General features: G+C 42.4%; 2 protein-coding genes across 7 annotated transcripts in view; one reads left to right on the top strand and one right to left on the bottom strand.

Annotated features, from left to right (window-relative positions):
• Lrrc17 (leucine rich repeat containing 17) overlaps positions 1–11,382 on the bottom strand; it is a 32,385-nt gene extending 21,003 nt beyond the window's left edge. Inside the window, exon 1 of the mRNA NM_028977.1 lies at positions 11,190–11,382. The gene's annotated coding sequence lies outside the window, so the exon portion shown is untranslated. The remainder of the gene's footprint in view (positions 1–11,189) is intronic.
• The window catches only part of Fbxl13 (F-box and leucine-rich repeat protein 13), a 161,852-nt gene that overhangs the window by 90,790 nt on the left and 54,357 nt on the right, over positions 1–16,705 (top strand). For all 6 annotated transcript variants that reach the window (NM_177076.4, NM_001199632.1, XM_006535728.3 and 3 more), the window contains 2 exons: positions 2,716–2,816; positions 11,120–11,249. In NM_177076.4, coding sequence (NP_796050.2) covers positions 2,716–2,816; positions 11,120–11,249 — 231 coding nt within the window. The remainder of the gene's footprint in view (positions 1–2,715; positions 2,817–11,119; positions 11,250–16,705) is intronic.

The following is a 16,705-nucleotide window of genomic DNA, read 5'->3' as shown; positions in this document are numbered from 1 at the left end:
CAGGGATACTTTGAAAAAAATCCTCTCTTTACAGTTTTCCCATGAAGCTTATCCTTCCATTTTCAGAGCAGAACAGTTATTTTTCCCGAAAGATGGAAGACATTTTATGAGTAAATAGAATATAAACATAAAAGTCCAAAGACCCTTATACCACATTAACTCCTAATTTTCTCCTAATACAAAATGGAAGTGTTCAGATTAGTTATCTGGCCCTCACCCACCTGGCCACTGCTCTACTCTCAAAGGCTCAGGCCTCAACATGAATCCACTTCACAGTGAACAAGCTGCTTCTTTAGGAGTGTTCCCAGGAAATCAAGGGATAAACAGACAGCCCAAAGAGCACATAAGAGAACAAAATTCTGCTTTCCCTCTGGTTGGGTTCTTTGTCCACTAGCAAGGTACATAAGGCTTCTTCATCAAGAGAGATGACCATTTTGCTAGCATATCCTTCAGATATCCGATGAGGATTCAAATGGGACCATTGTGAAGTGGATTCATTCTTCTATGGGTATTTTTAGCACCTGCTGTGTTAGCGCTACCCGATTAGGTGTTAGAAAGAATTTTAATGTACGTTGACTTTCAGTTCTTGCCTCTGGAACATGAGTTCTGCATATGAATACAAAAATTGCATTCTTTGAATCTGGCCTTCTAGCAGGAAAGTCAACACCAAGCCATCTGCACCAAGTTTGTGAACATCAGAGCCTGGCCCAAGTTTGGGATCTATAAAGGGCTAGTAATTTCATCCAGTTCCACTTTGTTGTTGTTTTCTCCCTTTGAGACACAGGCTGGGAGACAGGCTCACATTTAAAGAAGTGGGTGACCATCCACTCAAAGAGCTTGGATGTATGTGAACTTGCTGTGTGAAATAAATCACACTGAGGAAATTTGAGTCCTATGGGTTAAGGACAGATTCACGAGCCATTCAGCAGTGTGCACGCTCTAACAGTTTTGGGTTATGTGCTCAAGCATTCCAAGGATGAGGCTTGCACAATCCTTGTAAGTACTGAGAACAGGAGTGGTCTGGACTTGTTTGGGTGACCAAGCGACTCCATAAAGCCAAAGACTGAGTAGAGATGGCTGACTCAGCACAACCATCCTCCTCTTGGCCCTACCTCTTCTGAGGCCTCTCTAAAGGTGGCTAAGCCAGCTCTCTTACCTGCTTTGTCCCACCCCACTTGTATCCTTGACAGTCTATTTTAACAGGTGCACAGACTGCGAGCCCTGACTGATTGGCACACCTAACATTTTCACCTGGCCATGTATGGCACTACATAAGGTGATGGTTACTTGGATTTTTGAAGGAATCTTGTGCTATATTTGCAGTATTTGCAGATACACATTATCTGAATCCTATACTTGGTGATTGAATGCACAGAGGTTTTCAGTGGCCCCACTTGCCTACACAAGGCATGGGCAGGGAAAAACTTGCCTGTGCAGAGCCCCTGTGTCTTATTTAAGACAGGATTTGCTACCCAGTAAGTCACCCATTGAGTGGCCTACCACTGACCACCATACCCCAGGATTTTGTTATAGTAAAAACTCACATATCCTAGGAAATCATGAGGAATGGGCTATCAAACTGACCTTGTTGCCCCTGAAAATCAAGTTTACCATCCCTAGTGGTATCTCAGCTCTGCACATCTGAATTCTCCGAGCTAGTGAGGACTCACCTCCTCCAGATACATGCCTGTGGTGGGCTATCCTCTTCAGGACAGACTGTGTTGAAATGCTCTAAAGCTCACTTATTCAGACCTCGCTGATACCTGGTGTTATCTCAGGGATACTATCAACCATCATTGGATAAATAAAAACCTGTTAATTCTGCTTCTCCTCCCCTCTTTTCCCCTCTTTGGTTTTGACAGGGTCTCCCCCTGTAGCCCTAGCTGGACCAAAACTCATTATGTAGCCTAGGTTGGCAGTTAACTTAAGATGATCCTTCTGCCTCAGCCTTCCCAGAGCTGGAATTATAGGCATACACCATTATGGTAACTATACATTTTGCATGCAAAGTAGCTCATTGCAGTCAGAGTTTGAGCCTCATCTGGTCTTTTTAACCTTTAGTTCAAGACCATTGCTTGACATCATTGGCTCTCAAGTCTCATGCCAGCCGAAGCCTTCGTTTACATGCTGAGATCTTCTCACTCCCTAACTCCAATCCCAACACTGGCTCTTGTGCACTCTGTACACTTTATATATTGTCTATATTTTACTTTTCAAATATAGATATTGAGACCATCTCTGAGCTATCATAAATTCAGTGAAAATTTGTCCAGCTTTTTAAATGTATCAGTATCAGAACCACAGAAATTTAGTCACACAGACAGATGACATGTCTGGGCTAAACATGGCCTTGCTTTCAATGAAGTCCAGCTGTTGAGAGCATTTACAATTTCAATCTTTAGAATAACTTTAAAACTGGCCAATATGTGAGCACATTTCTATATCTGGACAGTCAAAAGTCACACTGTCACATACCAGGACTTTAATGAAATGTCATTGTGAGGTATTGAAATTTTATTTCTAAAGAAATTAGGGAGCAGTGAAGCGTCAAACAGAAGGACTAGTTTCTACTTTTTATTTGATGTAGTAATAAGGCATATGAAGGGGCAGGTTGAGTATGAATGTTTTTCAGGGACAGGAAGAGAGATGAGAGATAATAGAGCCATTATGAGGCCTGTGCGGGTTTGATCTGCCTCTCCTTCTTCTGTTATGTAGGATGAATCCATGAGGCACATTTCTGAGGGCTGTCCTGGGGTCCTGTATCTCAATCTATCCAACACAACCATCACCAACAGGACCATGCGACTCCTACCCAGGTAATGCCTGTGACTGTTTGAAATCTGGTCTCATAGGTACTCCAGGCTGGCCTCGAACTCGTGCTCCTCTGCCCTCTGATGGTCACTGCTTGTGTTATTTGTATCCCATTGACAATATTGTGTTCCTCTAGGCTTTGGCTTGTTCTAGTTGACCTCAAAGATAACTCCCCATCAGCACCCAACCATGGCAGCATGACCAGGGAACAGATTACAGCTTTCCAGCCCTGGAGCTGGCATCTGCACTCTCCTTCCCTGGCAGGTACAGCTGGACACTGGTCTCTCTCAGCCAGTGGTTTTGTCACTCTTGTAGGAGTATACCCAGTAGCTTGAGGTAGATCTTCCTGGACATTTGAGCCTGGTTCCCGGCTTCCTTTCTGGTGTCTGGGACCTTTCTCTAACAGAGCTCCAACATGCCCCCTCCTTGACCTGAGAACACTGCTGTCCACCCACGCTCCAGGTGTCCGTGTGTCCCACTGAGATGGCTCTACCTCCAGGGAGCTTACGTTGCTGAGTTTTGACTGTTGATTTTGATGTGCCCAGGATGTTGTAGCTGCTATTTCTTCTTCTTTGGAGAAGGGCACAAAATTGGGCAGAATCTTCAACGTCACACAAATATATCTGATTCAGTATTTACTGTGGAGAGACTCATCAGGCACTGTATCTGATCCCAGGGAGATGTTCAAATTTGACTTTGGGAAAACATTTCTCAAGCCATTGTAAAAGACAAAACTTTTTTGAGACCATGACTGTTTGAGATCCTTTGAAAACTAACAATAAGACATGTGGAAAAGCTTAAATAGAAAAATTCTGGGTGGCAATTTCTTTATGTCTGACTCTAATAATCTTCCACAAACAGGCAAACTTCAGAAAAGTGGCCTGGTGCTCCCTGTTTTAGTCAATTCTTCAAGACGCTCCTTTTGAAATTCCTCCCGATGCTTTAGATCTTCACCCAGCCAGGAACTTAATAACCCTTACTTCTTATCCCTGTACCCTTTAAACTTAGCATATAATCCATGTAGAATTTATTTTAGTGATAAAAAGCAGCAATGATCCAAAGTGGAGATCTATAAACCATGACCCATGTGGCCCAAAGCTTGCTTTTGTGTGGTCCACCAGCCAAGGTTTTATATTCTCCATCTGTAATAGTTGGTCATCCAACATTATTTATTGACTGTAGTTCTGTGTGCTTCTTCCTTATATATTTAAAAATTTTAGACAGGCAATAAGTACTTCAAACCCATTCATTCCTAGTATCTCTTTACATATAATTTTGTCCACATCTCTGGGGTTTTCATGCCTATTGTACCCTGCCCAGCTTCTCTTTCAGCCACCCACCCCCAATAGCTTGGAAGGGGCTGATAGGAAGTGTCCCACACCATGAAAATTGGCTAATGTGACAAGACAAGATTTGAATTATTGTTTTGAAAATTGTTTTGATTTAAACTGATGGAAAGGGCAATTTAGAAAGCAGAATTTGAAAGTTTACCATGCTTATAGCCAGCACATTGGAAATAGGACAAAAATTGAGGCAATATTTTTTCTTTCAATTCCTTAAAACGATCTGATTCAACAATGCAAGCACTTGTGTTATTGTCAGCAGAGTGCAGCCTGGCCACACAGCTCAGTTTGCCTAACTCTGTAGTGCAGTGTTTGAAAACAATGTGTGTAGTGTGTAATGTAACCTGGGGAAGTACACGCACACTTTAACTGCAGTGGTCACTGGTGGGCTACCTCTGTCAGAATCTGCCAAAGCCAATGAAGGTGTTTTGTGAGAACCACTTAGCTAACTAGAATCAACTATAACCAATTTTGTATTAGCACTTGTCAATCATATGTTACCTAATCTTTGTGTCAGTAAGATAGTAAGATATAAAAATTGACAGTAAAGATATTTATGCACAGTTTTGGAGAACTAGTTAGATATTAATCACTATATTAATAAGGATAAAATAATCATCTATGTATAATCATCCTTTTAGGAACAGAGTACTTTTGCTTTTTTTCAAAGTTCATAAATCTCTTAGTAAAAATTTATTTTGGTCAGAAAAAAGTTTTAAGTTATTCATAGATGAGTTTTTAAGTTGTCGTCATAACTAGCAACCTGTCTGCGTTTTCTAACTTTATTAACTACATGGTTCTTTTTGGGTTGGAATATGAGACGCAAATATCTTTTTAAACTTTTCTCTTAAAAATGGCACAAAGCCAGATACTTATTTCTAAATAGGAATTTGGGAAAAGCATATCAGACTCGTTCCGTGCTTTTTCCATTTTCCAAACAAGCAGTCCATATTTTATTTCCTTTTTGAGAATTCTTTGTTTAAAGTGGTTGGTGCTTCGATGAGTAAACTTCTGTCTTTAATTGTAGAAGAAATATGGACTGAATTATTTCTGCTTTTTGGAATTCAGATTCCTTCAAAGACCAGCTTGGCATTAGTTTCTGCACTCTCATGCATGTTTGGAGAGGAAAGCTCGTTTAAGAGAGCAAACCTCCTCGTGTAAATGTGCATGTATACACAGACTTGACATGTCATCATATGACAGTGACGTGTTACTCACTGCAATCAAGCTTACATGTAGTTTAACTTATGCATAAAGTATCATGCTTTCTCATAGATCTCAGCATTTTTTCCACATAAAATAATATTCATTTTCCTGGTTAATATCTCTTTGCGATTTGTGTTGTTGTTTTGAGATGGGCCTTCAATGGCTGGCCTAGGCTGCCCTCAAACTTGCAATCCTCCTGCCTCAGCCTGCTGAGTGCATCGATTACAGGCACATACTACCATCTTAACTTGAATCTTTAAAGCTCTGCTGCTAACTCCCCTGCCTTTGTTCTCCTTTGTTTATGCATTTTTGTGGAATCACTTTATCGATCCCTGCATCTTAAACCTTAGTTGTGTTTTATGTGTAGTATGTAGCTAGCTTCTAGTTTATTTTTGTTTTTTCAAGTTAGCCTGTTTCTCCAGGTAGCCCTGTGTGGACGTTTGAATAAAAATGGCCCCTATAGGGCCCATTGGGAGTGGCGCCTTGTGGGAGGAAGTGTGTCTCAGTCTCTTCCTCCTGCCTGCCAGTGCAGATGTAGAACTCTCAGCTCCTTCTCCAGCACCATGTCTGCCTGCACACTGCCATGCTTCCCACCATGATGATAATGAACTAAGCCCAAGCCAGCCCCAATTAAATGGTTTCCTTTATAAAAGTTGCCATGATCATTGTGTCTCTCTGTAGCAATAGAACACTGATTAAGATACCCAGGCTGTCCTGCAGCTCACACTGTTGTTCAGGCTGGCCTTGAACTCAGATTCACCTGCCTCTGTTCCCAAGTGTTGGGATGAAAGCATGTGATACTGCCCATGTATTAGCTAATATTTCTAAAATGTTTATTTTTGTGCCTAAGACTAATATTTACTTTTTAAAGATTATAAAATAAAATTTGTATGTTAAAATCTGAATTTATAAGTAGATGATTTGGAAGTAATTCATATCACTTTACAAGTTGTCCTTCTCTCTCTCTCTCTCTCTCTCTCTCTCTTTCTTCCTTTCTTTTCTTCTATCTTTCTTTTTCTATCTTAAGTGGGTCTAACTGTATAACCTAGAGTGCTTAGAACTCACTATATATCTCAGGCTTGCTTGAAGCTCTGGTTGTCTTCCTGTCTTAGCCATCTATATACAGGAATTACAAATATGAGCCACTATGGTTGAACCTCTCCTCTGCTTTTTAAACTTAAAACATTCTTGCTGACCCCATATTAAAATGATCCTTTCCCCTTAGTTAACGTAGCATATTAGTATGGCTATGAATCAAATAATGTTTTAGGAATATTTATTTTATAAATGTACACATAATTTAGTGGGAAATATAGAAACGTTGAATTCCAAATAAGAATTTTGGTTGTAATTTCTAGTTCTTCCCATTTGGTGAACATTTAGAATAAATTCTGCTGGGTGCTGATGATTTTTGTCGCATGAAAAAATACACGGTGTCTTAGGGTTTTACTGCTGTGAGCAGGCGCCATGACCAAGGCAACTCTTGTAAGGACAATTTAATTGGGGTTGGCTTACAGGTTCAGATGAGGCTCATCAAGGTGGGGACATGGCAGCATCCAGGCAGACTTGGTACAGGAGGAACTGAGAGATCTACGTATTCATCTGGAGGCTGTTAGCAGAATACTGACTTCCTAGCAGCTAGGATGAGGGTCTTAAAGCCCACACCTACTCCCAACAGGGCCATACCTTCTAGTAGTGCCACTTCCTGGGTTGAACATAAACAAACCATTATACGCGGTAACCTATCCATCACAGTAACCTATCTATGATAAAAATACATTTCATAGTGATTGTCTATTTGTGATATGTTTCCTAGTGTTTCAAATATGTGAGGGTATGCAAAATTCTTCTTGAAGCTATAAATAGGAGAAGAGCTGGCTGTTGCTGTTCCTCACCCCTCTTCGTTGCCTTGAGTACTTCCTTCCAAAGGGGGAAAAAATGATGTTTGCCCTTTTTTGTCAACATTGATGCTGGTTTTTATTTGAGTATTTTTTTCTAACTTCTTTGGGTGAGAGCATGTACCACGTGTGCCGCTGCGTTGCCAACGTAGTGCACTGCCACATGTGCGAATGTGCCTGTGGATATTAGCACAACTTGAGGGGCTCAGATCTCTCCTCCCACCAAGTGACTCATCAGGCTAGAAGTCGGGTTGTCAGGCTTTGCAGGCAAGAACGCCTTTACCTGCCGAGCCTTTTCCCAGGTGGGGACAGCTCTGCCTCATACTGTATTCTGGATATAACCCTTCACTTCTGTTACACAGCCTTGGCAGTGCTCTCGGCCCTTCTGTGCCCAACTTCCTGTCTGTTCTGCCTCTGATCTCTCTTCCTCCATTAACCTAGTTAAACACGGGTTGCCCAAGAGAAGCCCTGACCTCTGGTGGTTTCATTCTGCATGCTTGTAGTGGGGAAGCCCTTCTTTTCCTGCCTAATTCTTGACCTGGTTAAGTCATGGCATCCCAGACGACCAGTGATTTCTCCTTTTCCTGTATCCCAGGGAAAGTACGCACGTATTCATCCCATAGTGATCCACTACACTGCACCAAACCTTCTGACCATACTGTTGGGAGCTGTTCAGTCTAACTACCTCCTTCTTGGCAGCCATGTCCCTGCCCGCAAAGAGAAAGAATTCAGGTGTCTATGAGGTGTGTGTGTGTGTGTGTGTGTGTGTGTGTGTGTCTGTCTGTCTGTCTGTCTGTCTGTCTGTCTGAGTGTCTGCATATGGATGTAAGCATGCAAGTGCAGGTGCCCTCAGAGGCCAGAGGAATCGGATTTCCCCACCACCCCCAAGAGCCCAAGTTAGAGACGGCTGTGTGCTACTTGACACAGCTGCTGGGAACTGAGCTGCAGTCCTCTGGAAGAACAGCAACTGCTCTTCACCATCTCCCCAGCTCCTGTTTATGGGTTTTGATGGTGGAAAAACCCTCTCTGTTTTCAGCTAAGCTTTAACTGAAGTACAGGGGGACACAAGGGATGGCTCAGTAAGCAAAGATACCTGTGCCACCTGAGCTCAGTCCTGGGGACCCTCATTGGTAGGAAGAAAGAGCCAGCTCCTGAAAGTTGTCCTCTGACCTCCACTTGAGTGCTGAGGCAATTACAGACAGACAGACACACAAACACACAGGTAAAATATTTTTAAAATATCATGCTAAAAGGATCTATAGACCTTATAGAGTAGCAAAAATATCTGCATTAAAAAAAATAGTTAAGTAAGTCCCTTACTTAATTCTCATTTTTGAGACTTACTAGCTGATCATATGATTTACGCAGGTAGAATGATAAGTTCAGGCAAGCTATAGACCTCATGTGATGATCTTCAAACTCTAGCCAGACAAGGACTACTTCATTAAATGAAAACAGACAGTGCAAACTCCATAAAAACAATGGCGATGTTGGCCTGGGATAATAGCTCACTTGATAAAGTGCTTATTTTGCAAGCCTAAGACCTGAGTTTAAGCTGTCAGAAACTATGTAAAAAAGAAAAAAGCCAGTTGTGGTCCTTGACTTTGTAATCCTAGGGAGGCAGAGAGGCAATCCCTGGGCTTGCTGCCCAGTTGGCTAGCATGCGTGCCAATGTCATGTCTCAGAAAACAAGGTGGACATCATCTTAGGAGTCGCAGTTGAGGCGTCTTCTGGCATGTGTGGGCTGCAGGCATGTGTGCAAGTGAGTACACACACAGACATGTGTGCACACATACAAATAAACACACACTGACATACAAACAGACATGCATGTTTGCACACACAGACAGGCAGGGGTGCACACACACACACTTAAATTAAAAGGGCAGTATATTGTTAATTTGGTGGTAGCAGTAGCAATAATAATAAGGCATTAAACTCTCTAAGTCTGCTGTGCCTCTGCTGTTTTCAATGATCGAAAATCACCTTCCTGATAGTTCTATTAGATCTGAATACTCATTTAATTTTTCACATTTCTCAAAGGCAAGAGCAGATGGGATCAAATCCATGACAGATAAGAAAACTGAAGGTCAGAAAAGCCTTAAGCTCCAGAGTTTGCTAAGGGCTTGTCAAAAGGGGAACTCCTAAACAAAAGACTATTGTCTTCACTTGGCAGCCAGGAAAGCAATCCTCACTGGGATAGGGAAGTTATAGTAAAAGCATTAAGACTCTGATTATAACTCAGTTTGGTCAGAGTCCAAATTCTTGTGTATTTTTCATGGTGTGTACTGTCTGTCTCACCACCCTCTATCTCTACATTAAAGCAATGTTATGAGAAATGGCACCCCAAGCTCAGAGAGAGAGAGAGAGAGAGGAGAGAGAAAAGAGAGAGAGAGAAGAAGAAGGAGAAGGAGAAAGAGGAGAAAGAGAAGGAGAAGGAGAAGGAGAAGGAGAAGGAGAAGAAGAAGAAGAAGAAGAAGAAGAAGAAGAAGAGAGAGAGAGAGAGAGAGAGAGAGAAAGAGAGAGAAAGCATTCTCAGTCCACTGGGGGGCTGAGGAGAGGGGTGTGTCTTTGGATGTTAGCGAGTTCTCTCTTTCCAGGTCCAGCCCACTGCCACTGTGGTCCAAAAGCTGCTTTGGCTCTTCTGTGGAATCTCATGCACACAGCTATTCCCAGAGGGGAACGTGTGTTCTCAATCAGTAACTCACCTCGGAATAGAGCCATTAAATCATATAGACTTGAGTTTTGATTTTAGGGCTAAATCTAACCTATGGGCAAGGGTTGCATATCTTATTTCACATTTATGTTAAGATAAACTTGCTTTGCAAGCATCAGGAGAGGTGGAGGGGCATTCTCTGCCTCCTTCTAGAGTACTCGATGGCCGCTAAGCTGTTGCAGACTCCAGACTAAGAGCGTATTGGTAGTTATTGCACAAGGAGGCAGCAAGAATCCTTACATTTTTAAAGAATGCCATGCTGAGGAGGGCTTAGAAGCTTGTCCACAGAGTGTCCTGAAAATGCCAGCCCTTACGTGGTGGAACAGACACATCCTAAACCAACCCATGCCCGCCCGGTCCCCTTTCTTCTGGAAGCTCTCATTTTGGTCATTGTGGTAATGGCATCTTTCCTGTTCCAACTCCAGTGAGATTGACAGCCTCCTGTGTAATTTTTATTTGTCTCAAGTGTTGCCCACTTAGCTACTCGATGTTCTTAGCCTATGTTTAACTCCTGAGTACATATCAGTCTGAACCGTTATTTTTAATTATCCTAAGGACATCATTACTCACAAAGCCATGCACGTTGAAATCTCTGGCTTTTAAATCATTTTTTTAATCAGACCCATTTTTTATTTGTCTCAAGTGTTGCCCACTTAGCTTGCTGCGTAAGGTTTTGTCTTCTTTCTGCCCTGATTCCTCACCATGATGGAACAGCTACTTTCCATAAAATGCTTATGAAATGTTTATCTTTCTCAACAGTTCATGTAGTAGTTTGGCAAAGGTAAGAGCTAAAAACTAGAGAGTAAACTCTAACTTGGGTTTCAGCAACAGACTTTCAAATAATATGCATGCAAGACTCCACCCACCCTCCAGCCAAGAAAAGTGTTACCCCATCAAGTTTCATGGAATCCTCCCAGATAGCCTTTCTTTCCCTTTGACATGCAGCCATGCATTATCTTCTCTATCACTGACACCCCCTTCACGTAACAGCAAGAGAGACTGCAGCTGTAAAACTGCCGAACATCTGCAAGCAGAGTGCACGATGAATACAGCTTTCGGTCTCTTTGTCATAGTGGCTCAAGAAAGACTTGAGAAAAGCTAAGTATTTGACTCTCCTTCCTCCCCTCTCTGCCCCATCGCCCCAGGTACTTCCACAACTTACAGAACCTCAGTCTGGCTTACTGCCGAAAGTTCACCGACAAAGGCTTACAGTACCTGAACTTGGGGAACGGATGCCACAAGCTCATCTATCTGGACCTTTCCGGCTGCACCCAGGTTTGCCTCCCAGTCTCAGTCTTCTCTGTCCTGCAGCAGGCGAGGACGTCCTCCCGAGAGCCAGCTGCATCCAGCCCTCATGTTGCACTAATGCTGTGCGTGGAGCACAGAACACTCTGCTGAGGTTTTAAATTACATGGCCACAGCTGCTTCAATTTTCTCCAGGATTGCTACTATAGGCGCCTGGCTTCTGTCCACAGGCGCGTCACATCAACAAACAGGCAGAGCTCATTGGATGATGAAACGGACCACTTCTGAGAACAGTTTGAGGGCAGAGTCCAAATCTCCAAAACTTTATAGAGCCACTAAGATACAAACAAATGGGGTGGGATACACAGGATTCCTGACAAGGCAGTTAGGTCCCCCGTGGGCTTTTCTCTGGGTAAAATGCTACAAGCAATAAATGTGAGAAATAGAAGTCCCACATAAAGGACCGTAAATGTTTAAAACTGCATTACATACATATCCTAAATATTACAAAGATGTGAGATTCGGGTGGGAAACTGTTTGAAGATGAAGGGACAGGGATTGGGGAAGTTGGGCAGGCAGTCATGTGAAATATATGGCATTCAGATGCACTCGCTACTTCTTCCACAGTTCCTTCTGCTATCTATAGTTTCCATAGACTTAAGCTATCCTTCCTGTGACCAATTTTCTCCCATTTCTTCGTGTCTCAATATTGATGTCTTCAGTAGTATACTATGTTCTTCATAATGCCACACAGGTGAGAGCTGGTTAAAATAAATGTCTAACCACAACCAGCTAGCTGTAGTTGCCAATGATTGAGCTGTTTTTGTGTTAGGTGAGACATCACTCTTTATACAGTGGATTCCTTGTGAGGGTTTTGTGCCCATTTACCAAAGTTCCAAGTGGTAGAATAAACCGGCCAGTTTTGCCTAGAAGCCTATGGTGTAGGTCACATGATAAGCACCTGGAGGCGGACACCACGGGGCAAGGAATTCTTATGCAGCTGCACTGTTCCCTGAACATGACTTCCTAGTGTTCTAGGTATGAGAGGTGAGAAGAGAAGACTTGTCTAAGGTTGAAATAAATGTACAGAATGGATACTTCCGTGAACTAGCGTGCAGACGTGCATTAGTACCAACCAGGACTTAAGTTGGAAGTACCCTTGTTTTCCTCATTGTGGCTGGATTTCTGATAGCTTTTTGACCTTGGCCATCTGATGTCTCTAAAGTACTTATTAAGAAAACCTGGGACTGTAGGAATTGTACATTCTTTCTCTGCTTTCCGTTGAGAGCAGCTGCTTTAAAAAGCTTTGTTATGGTTTTACAGCCTAGGAATGTCTTTCTCCCAGATCTGGGAGCTGTCCCTTTGACACAATCTCATCAAAGAGGATAGTGTCTCATCTGTGGGAGGGTAGAACACTACCTCAGATGAGACCCTAGGAAACACAGACCCCCCCTACCACAGAGAAAAGTGTTTCTAAGTACAGAGAGAAATTTGTGTGCTCAAAAAATTCCTCCAGCCAAACTTGCTAACTGTAAGTGTTTTAGCACTTTCCCTGCATCTCACCTTAAACAGTCTCCCACAGTAGGCCTTATGTTGTGTACATGCATATTGTGGCCACAACACACATAAACTTGTCTATGCACACACACAAACACATTCATGCCGCCCCACGTACACACATGAACAAACATGTACAAGCACACTCATTCCCATATATACTCATACATACACATGCACACATCTACACACATCTACACACACACACACACACACACACACACACACACACTCTCTCTCTTTCTCTCTCTCTCTCTCTCTAGGCAGTTATTAGCAGATACAGTAGAGTCCAAGTAAGATTCTGTGCTCTACTGCCAAACATACCTGATCTGTCATTGAAAACTGAGCTAATGTTTAAAATTGTAGGGTTTTCACACACACACACACACACACACACACACACACACACACACACACACACACACATACCTAGATTTAAAAAATAAGCGCAACCAAAGGCTAGAGATATTCATATTGTAGGGGGTGCACTCCACTATGGTAGCAGTGAACTGGAGCTGAGTCAGCCGTTTCCCTTTGAGCCGGGGCATGCTTGCATCTTCATTTGCAACCTGGCCTCTGTTTGATAATGTTCTTATGTATGTGTGATTATACAGACAGTGATCTCATCTAATGCATTGCCTGTGTGGCCTCAGTTGCTATTTAAATTTGGTCTGAATGTGTAAGAATAAGACTCTTGGGTTGGGAAGAAAGCTCACTCAGAAAGCCTTGCAAGTGTGACCTGACTTCAATCCTCAGAACCAAGATTAAAAACCAAACCAAATGCAGAGGTGCTAAAACGCTTCACTTGTAATCCCCTACCAGTGGGAGTCAGGGAGAGAGGATCCCTGGGACTTGCTGGGCAGCCAGCCTAGCTAACCTAGTCACAAGTAACCAACCTACAAGATGAGCGCCAGACCAGTAAGGCTCAAAAAACCAAAGCAGACAGCTGATGAAGAATGATACTCAAGACTGATCTCTGGACTCCACGATCACACACATGTGCACATGCACACACACACACACACACACACACACACACTTGAACATGTCCACAGGTGCATACACAAACACAAATGTACACATTCATAGATGCACACATATGCACACACATGTGCACAGCATGAACACAAATGCACACACATATGCATGCTTAACATGTACATGCACACATGTTCACATTATGAGCACATGTATGCATGCATACATGATGTACACACTCATACACATACACACAAGAATGAAACTCTAACTTTTCTTGTTTTGTAAACTTCAAATCACAAGTATTTGTTTCTTTTATTTGTCCTTTATCTACTTCTATTTGGTTGGGAATCCAAAAAAAGATTTAATTCTTGATGTCAGGGACTAGGAACTGGGCAATTGAACCCAAGCCCCATTCTGCCTTCGGGGAGTGAGAAGGGAACACTCACCAAGTACAGACTTCCAGGGGGAGTAGCAATGTAGCTTTGTAAAGAACACTGCAGGCTTCATGCCTGCGTTTCTGAGCAGCTGCTCTAACCCTCAGGGGTAGGCCTGCATATCTGCCACCTCAGCTTAATTTCAAATAAGGAATCTGGCAACCCACTGTTTTCCTGTTAGGAGGAGGTTCTGTCTTTGTCTTAGGGTTTCTATTGCTATGATAAAACACCATAACCAAAAGCAACTTTGGGAAAGAAGGGTTTATCTTAGCCTATAGAGTCACAGCACAGTTCATCACTGAGGGAAGCCAGGGCAGGAACTTAAGGCAAAAGCTGATGCAGAGGCCATGGAGGGATGCTGCTTACTGGCTTGCTCTTCATGGCTTGCTCAGCCTGCTGTCTTATAGAATCCAGACTACTAGTCCAGGAATGGCACTACCCACGATGAGCTGGGCCCTCCCCCTATCAATCACTGAATTAAGAAAATGCCCCACAAGCTGGCCTACTGCCCAATCTTTTAGAGGCACTTTCTTTTTTACAGGGTTTCTCTGTGTAGCCCTGGCTGTCCTGGAACTCACTCTATAGACCAGGCTGGACTCGAACTCAGAAATCTGCCCGCCTCTGCCTCCTAAGTGCTGGGATTAAAGGCGTGCATCACCACGCTTGGTGAGGCATTTTCTTAACTGTGAGTCTCTTTTCTCAGATTACTCTAGCTTGTGCCAAGTTAACAATAATAGAAGAATCAACCAGGACTGTTGTGGGAACTGGAATATGTTTCCTATGTTTGGAATTTTGCTCTAGGAAGTTATATGTGAATATATAACTAAAATATATCCCAATAAAACAAAAAGATTAAAAGATCTTCAACAGGGACTTACACCTGAGTGGTTTCCACTGGTGTTTGCCAAGTGTCTGCTGAGTAAATGTGGCCACTACAGCCAAAAAGGGTATTGAGAAAGGATTGTTGCCGTACATGTTAGAAAAAATATATATTGGAGAACTTCAGTGGAAAGTAAATTCCATTCCATATGTTTAGAAATATTCTTCATTCATTGGGGATTGGGTGAGCAGTCTAGGTACATCAAATGAGACAGCTCTTGTAAGGAAGACCAGGATTTGTCTATGCACCTGCCTGCTGTGTCCACTTAGCTTCTTCACTAAAAAGTTTCCCCTCACAGCCAGTGCCCGATCATGCAGAGACTGCTGCTCCTGTGACTAGCCTGGGCAAGTTTCTAGCCTTGCCTTGCCTTGCCTTGCCATTTAAATTATCATTTTAAAGTTATAAACATTTTGACTTCTAATCATATTTAAAAGTGTGTGTGTGTGTGTGTGTGTGTGTGTGTGTGTGTGTGTCCGAGGACGACTTGGTGAGATCAGTCCTCTCTTTCCACCGTATGGGTCCCAGAGGTTGAACCTAGGTTTGCTAGGCTTGCATAGCAGCTTTATTCAAGTGAGTCTTTTCTTAACAGATGCATAAAAATTTGAAAATATATAAAGAAAAATATTTTTAGACTACTTGAAATGTTACCACTCAGATTGTACCAGCATCTCTTGGCATAGCTTTCTGGTATTCTTTCCACATGCATGTACACTCCTTTAAACTGCAATGTATGGAGCAGCATGCACACCATTCGTTCAATATCCTGTAAAGCACACAAATATTCAGAGGTAACATTAGTAGTGTTCTACCTTGTGTTCTCTAACTTTTTTTTTGTTTGTTTGTTCACTTAACCATTCATTAGCCTGTGGTGAAAGTCCTTAAGTTTCTGTAAGGCAAAGGATACTGTCAATAGGACAAAATGGCAACCAACAGATTGGGAAAAGATCTTTACCAACCCTACATCCGATAGCGGGCTAATATCCAATATATACAAAGAACTCAAGAAGTTAGACTCCAGAGAACCAAGTAACCCTATTAAAAATGGGGTATAGAGCTAAACAAAGAATTCTCAACTGAGGAATACCAAATGGCTGAGAAGCACCTAAAGAAATGTTTAACATCCTTAGTCATCAGAGAAATGCAAATCAAAACAATCCCGAGATTCCACCTCACACCAGTCAGAATGGCTAAAATAAAAAACTCAGGTGACAGCAGATGCTGGCAAGGATGTGGAGAAAGAGGAACACTCTTCCATTGTTGGTGGGATTGCAAGCTGGTACAACCACTCTGGAAATCAGTCTGATGTTTCCTCAGAAAATTGAACATAGTACTACCTGAGGACCCACCTATACCACTCCTGGGCATATACCCAAAAGATGTTCCAACATATAACAAGGACACATGCTCCACTATGTTCATAGCAGCCTTATTTATAATAGCCAGAAGCTGGAAAGAACCCAGATGTCCCTCAACAGAGGAATGGATACAGAAAATGTGGTGCATTTACACAATGGAATACTATTCAGCTATTAAAAACAATGAATTCATGAAATTCTTTGGCAAATGGATGGAACTAGAAAATATCATTTTGAGTGAGGTAACCCAGTCACAAAAGAACACACATGCTATGCACT

The sequence above is a fragment of the Mus musculus genome, chromosome 5 (genome assembly GCF_000001635.26).
Source record: "Mus musculus strain C57BL/6J chromosome 5, GRCm38.p6 C57BL/6J".
In the NCBI taxonomy this organism is placed as follows: Eukaryota; Metazoa; Chordata; class Mammalia; order Rodentia; family Muridae; genus Mus; species Mus musculus.
The sequence above is the reverse complement of the archived record's forward strand: the minus strand, read 5'-3'. Positions and strand labels throughout refer to the sequence as shown.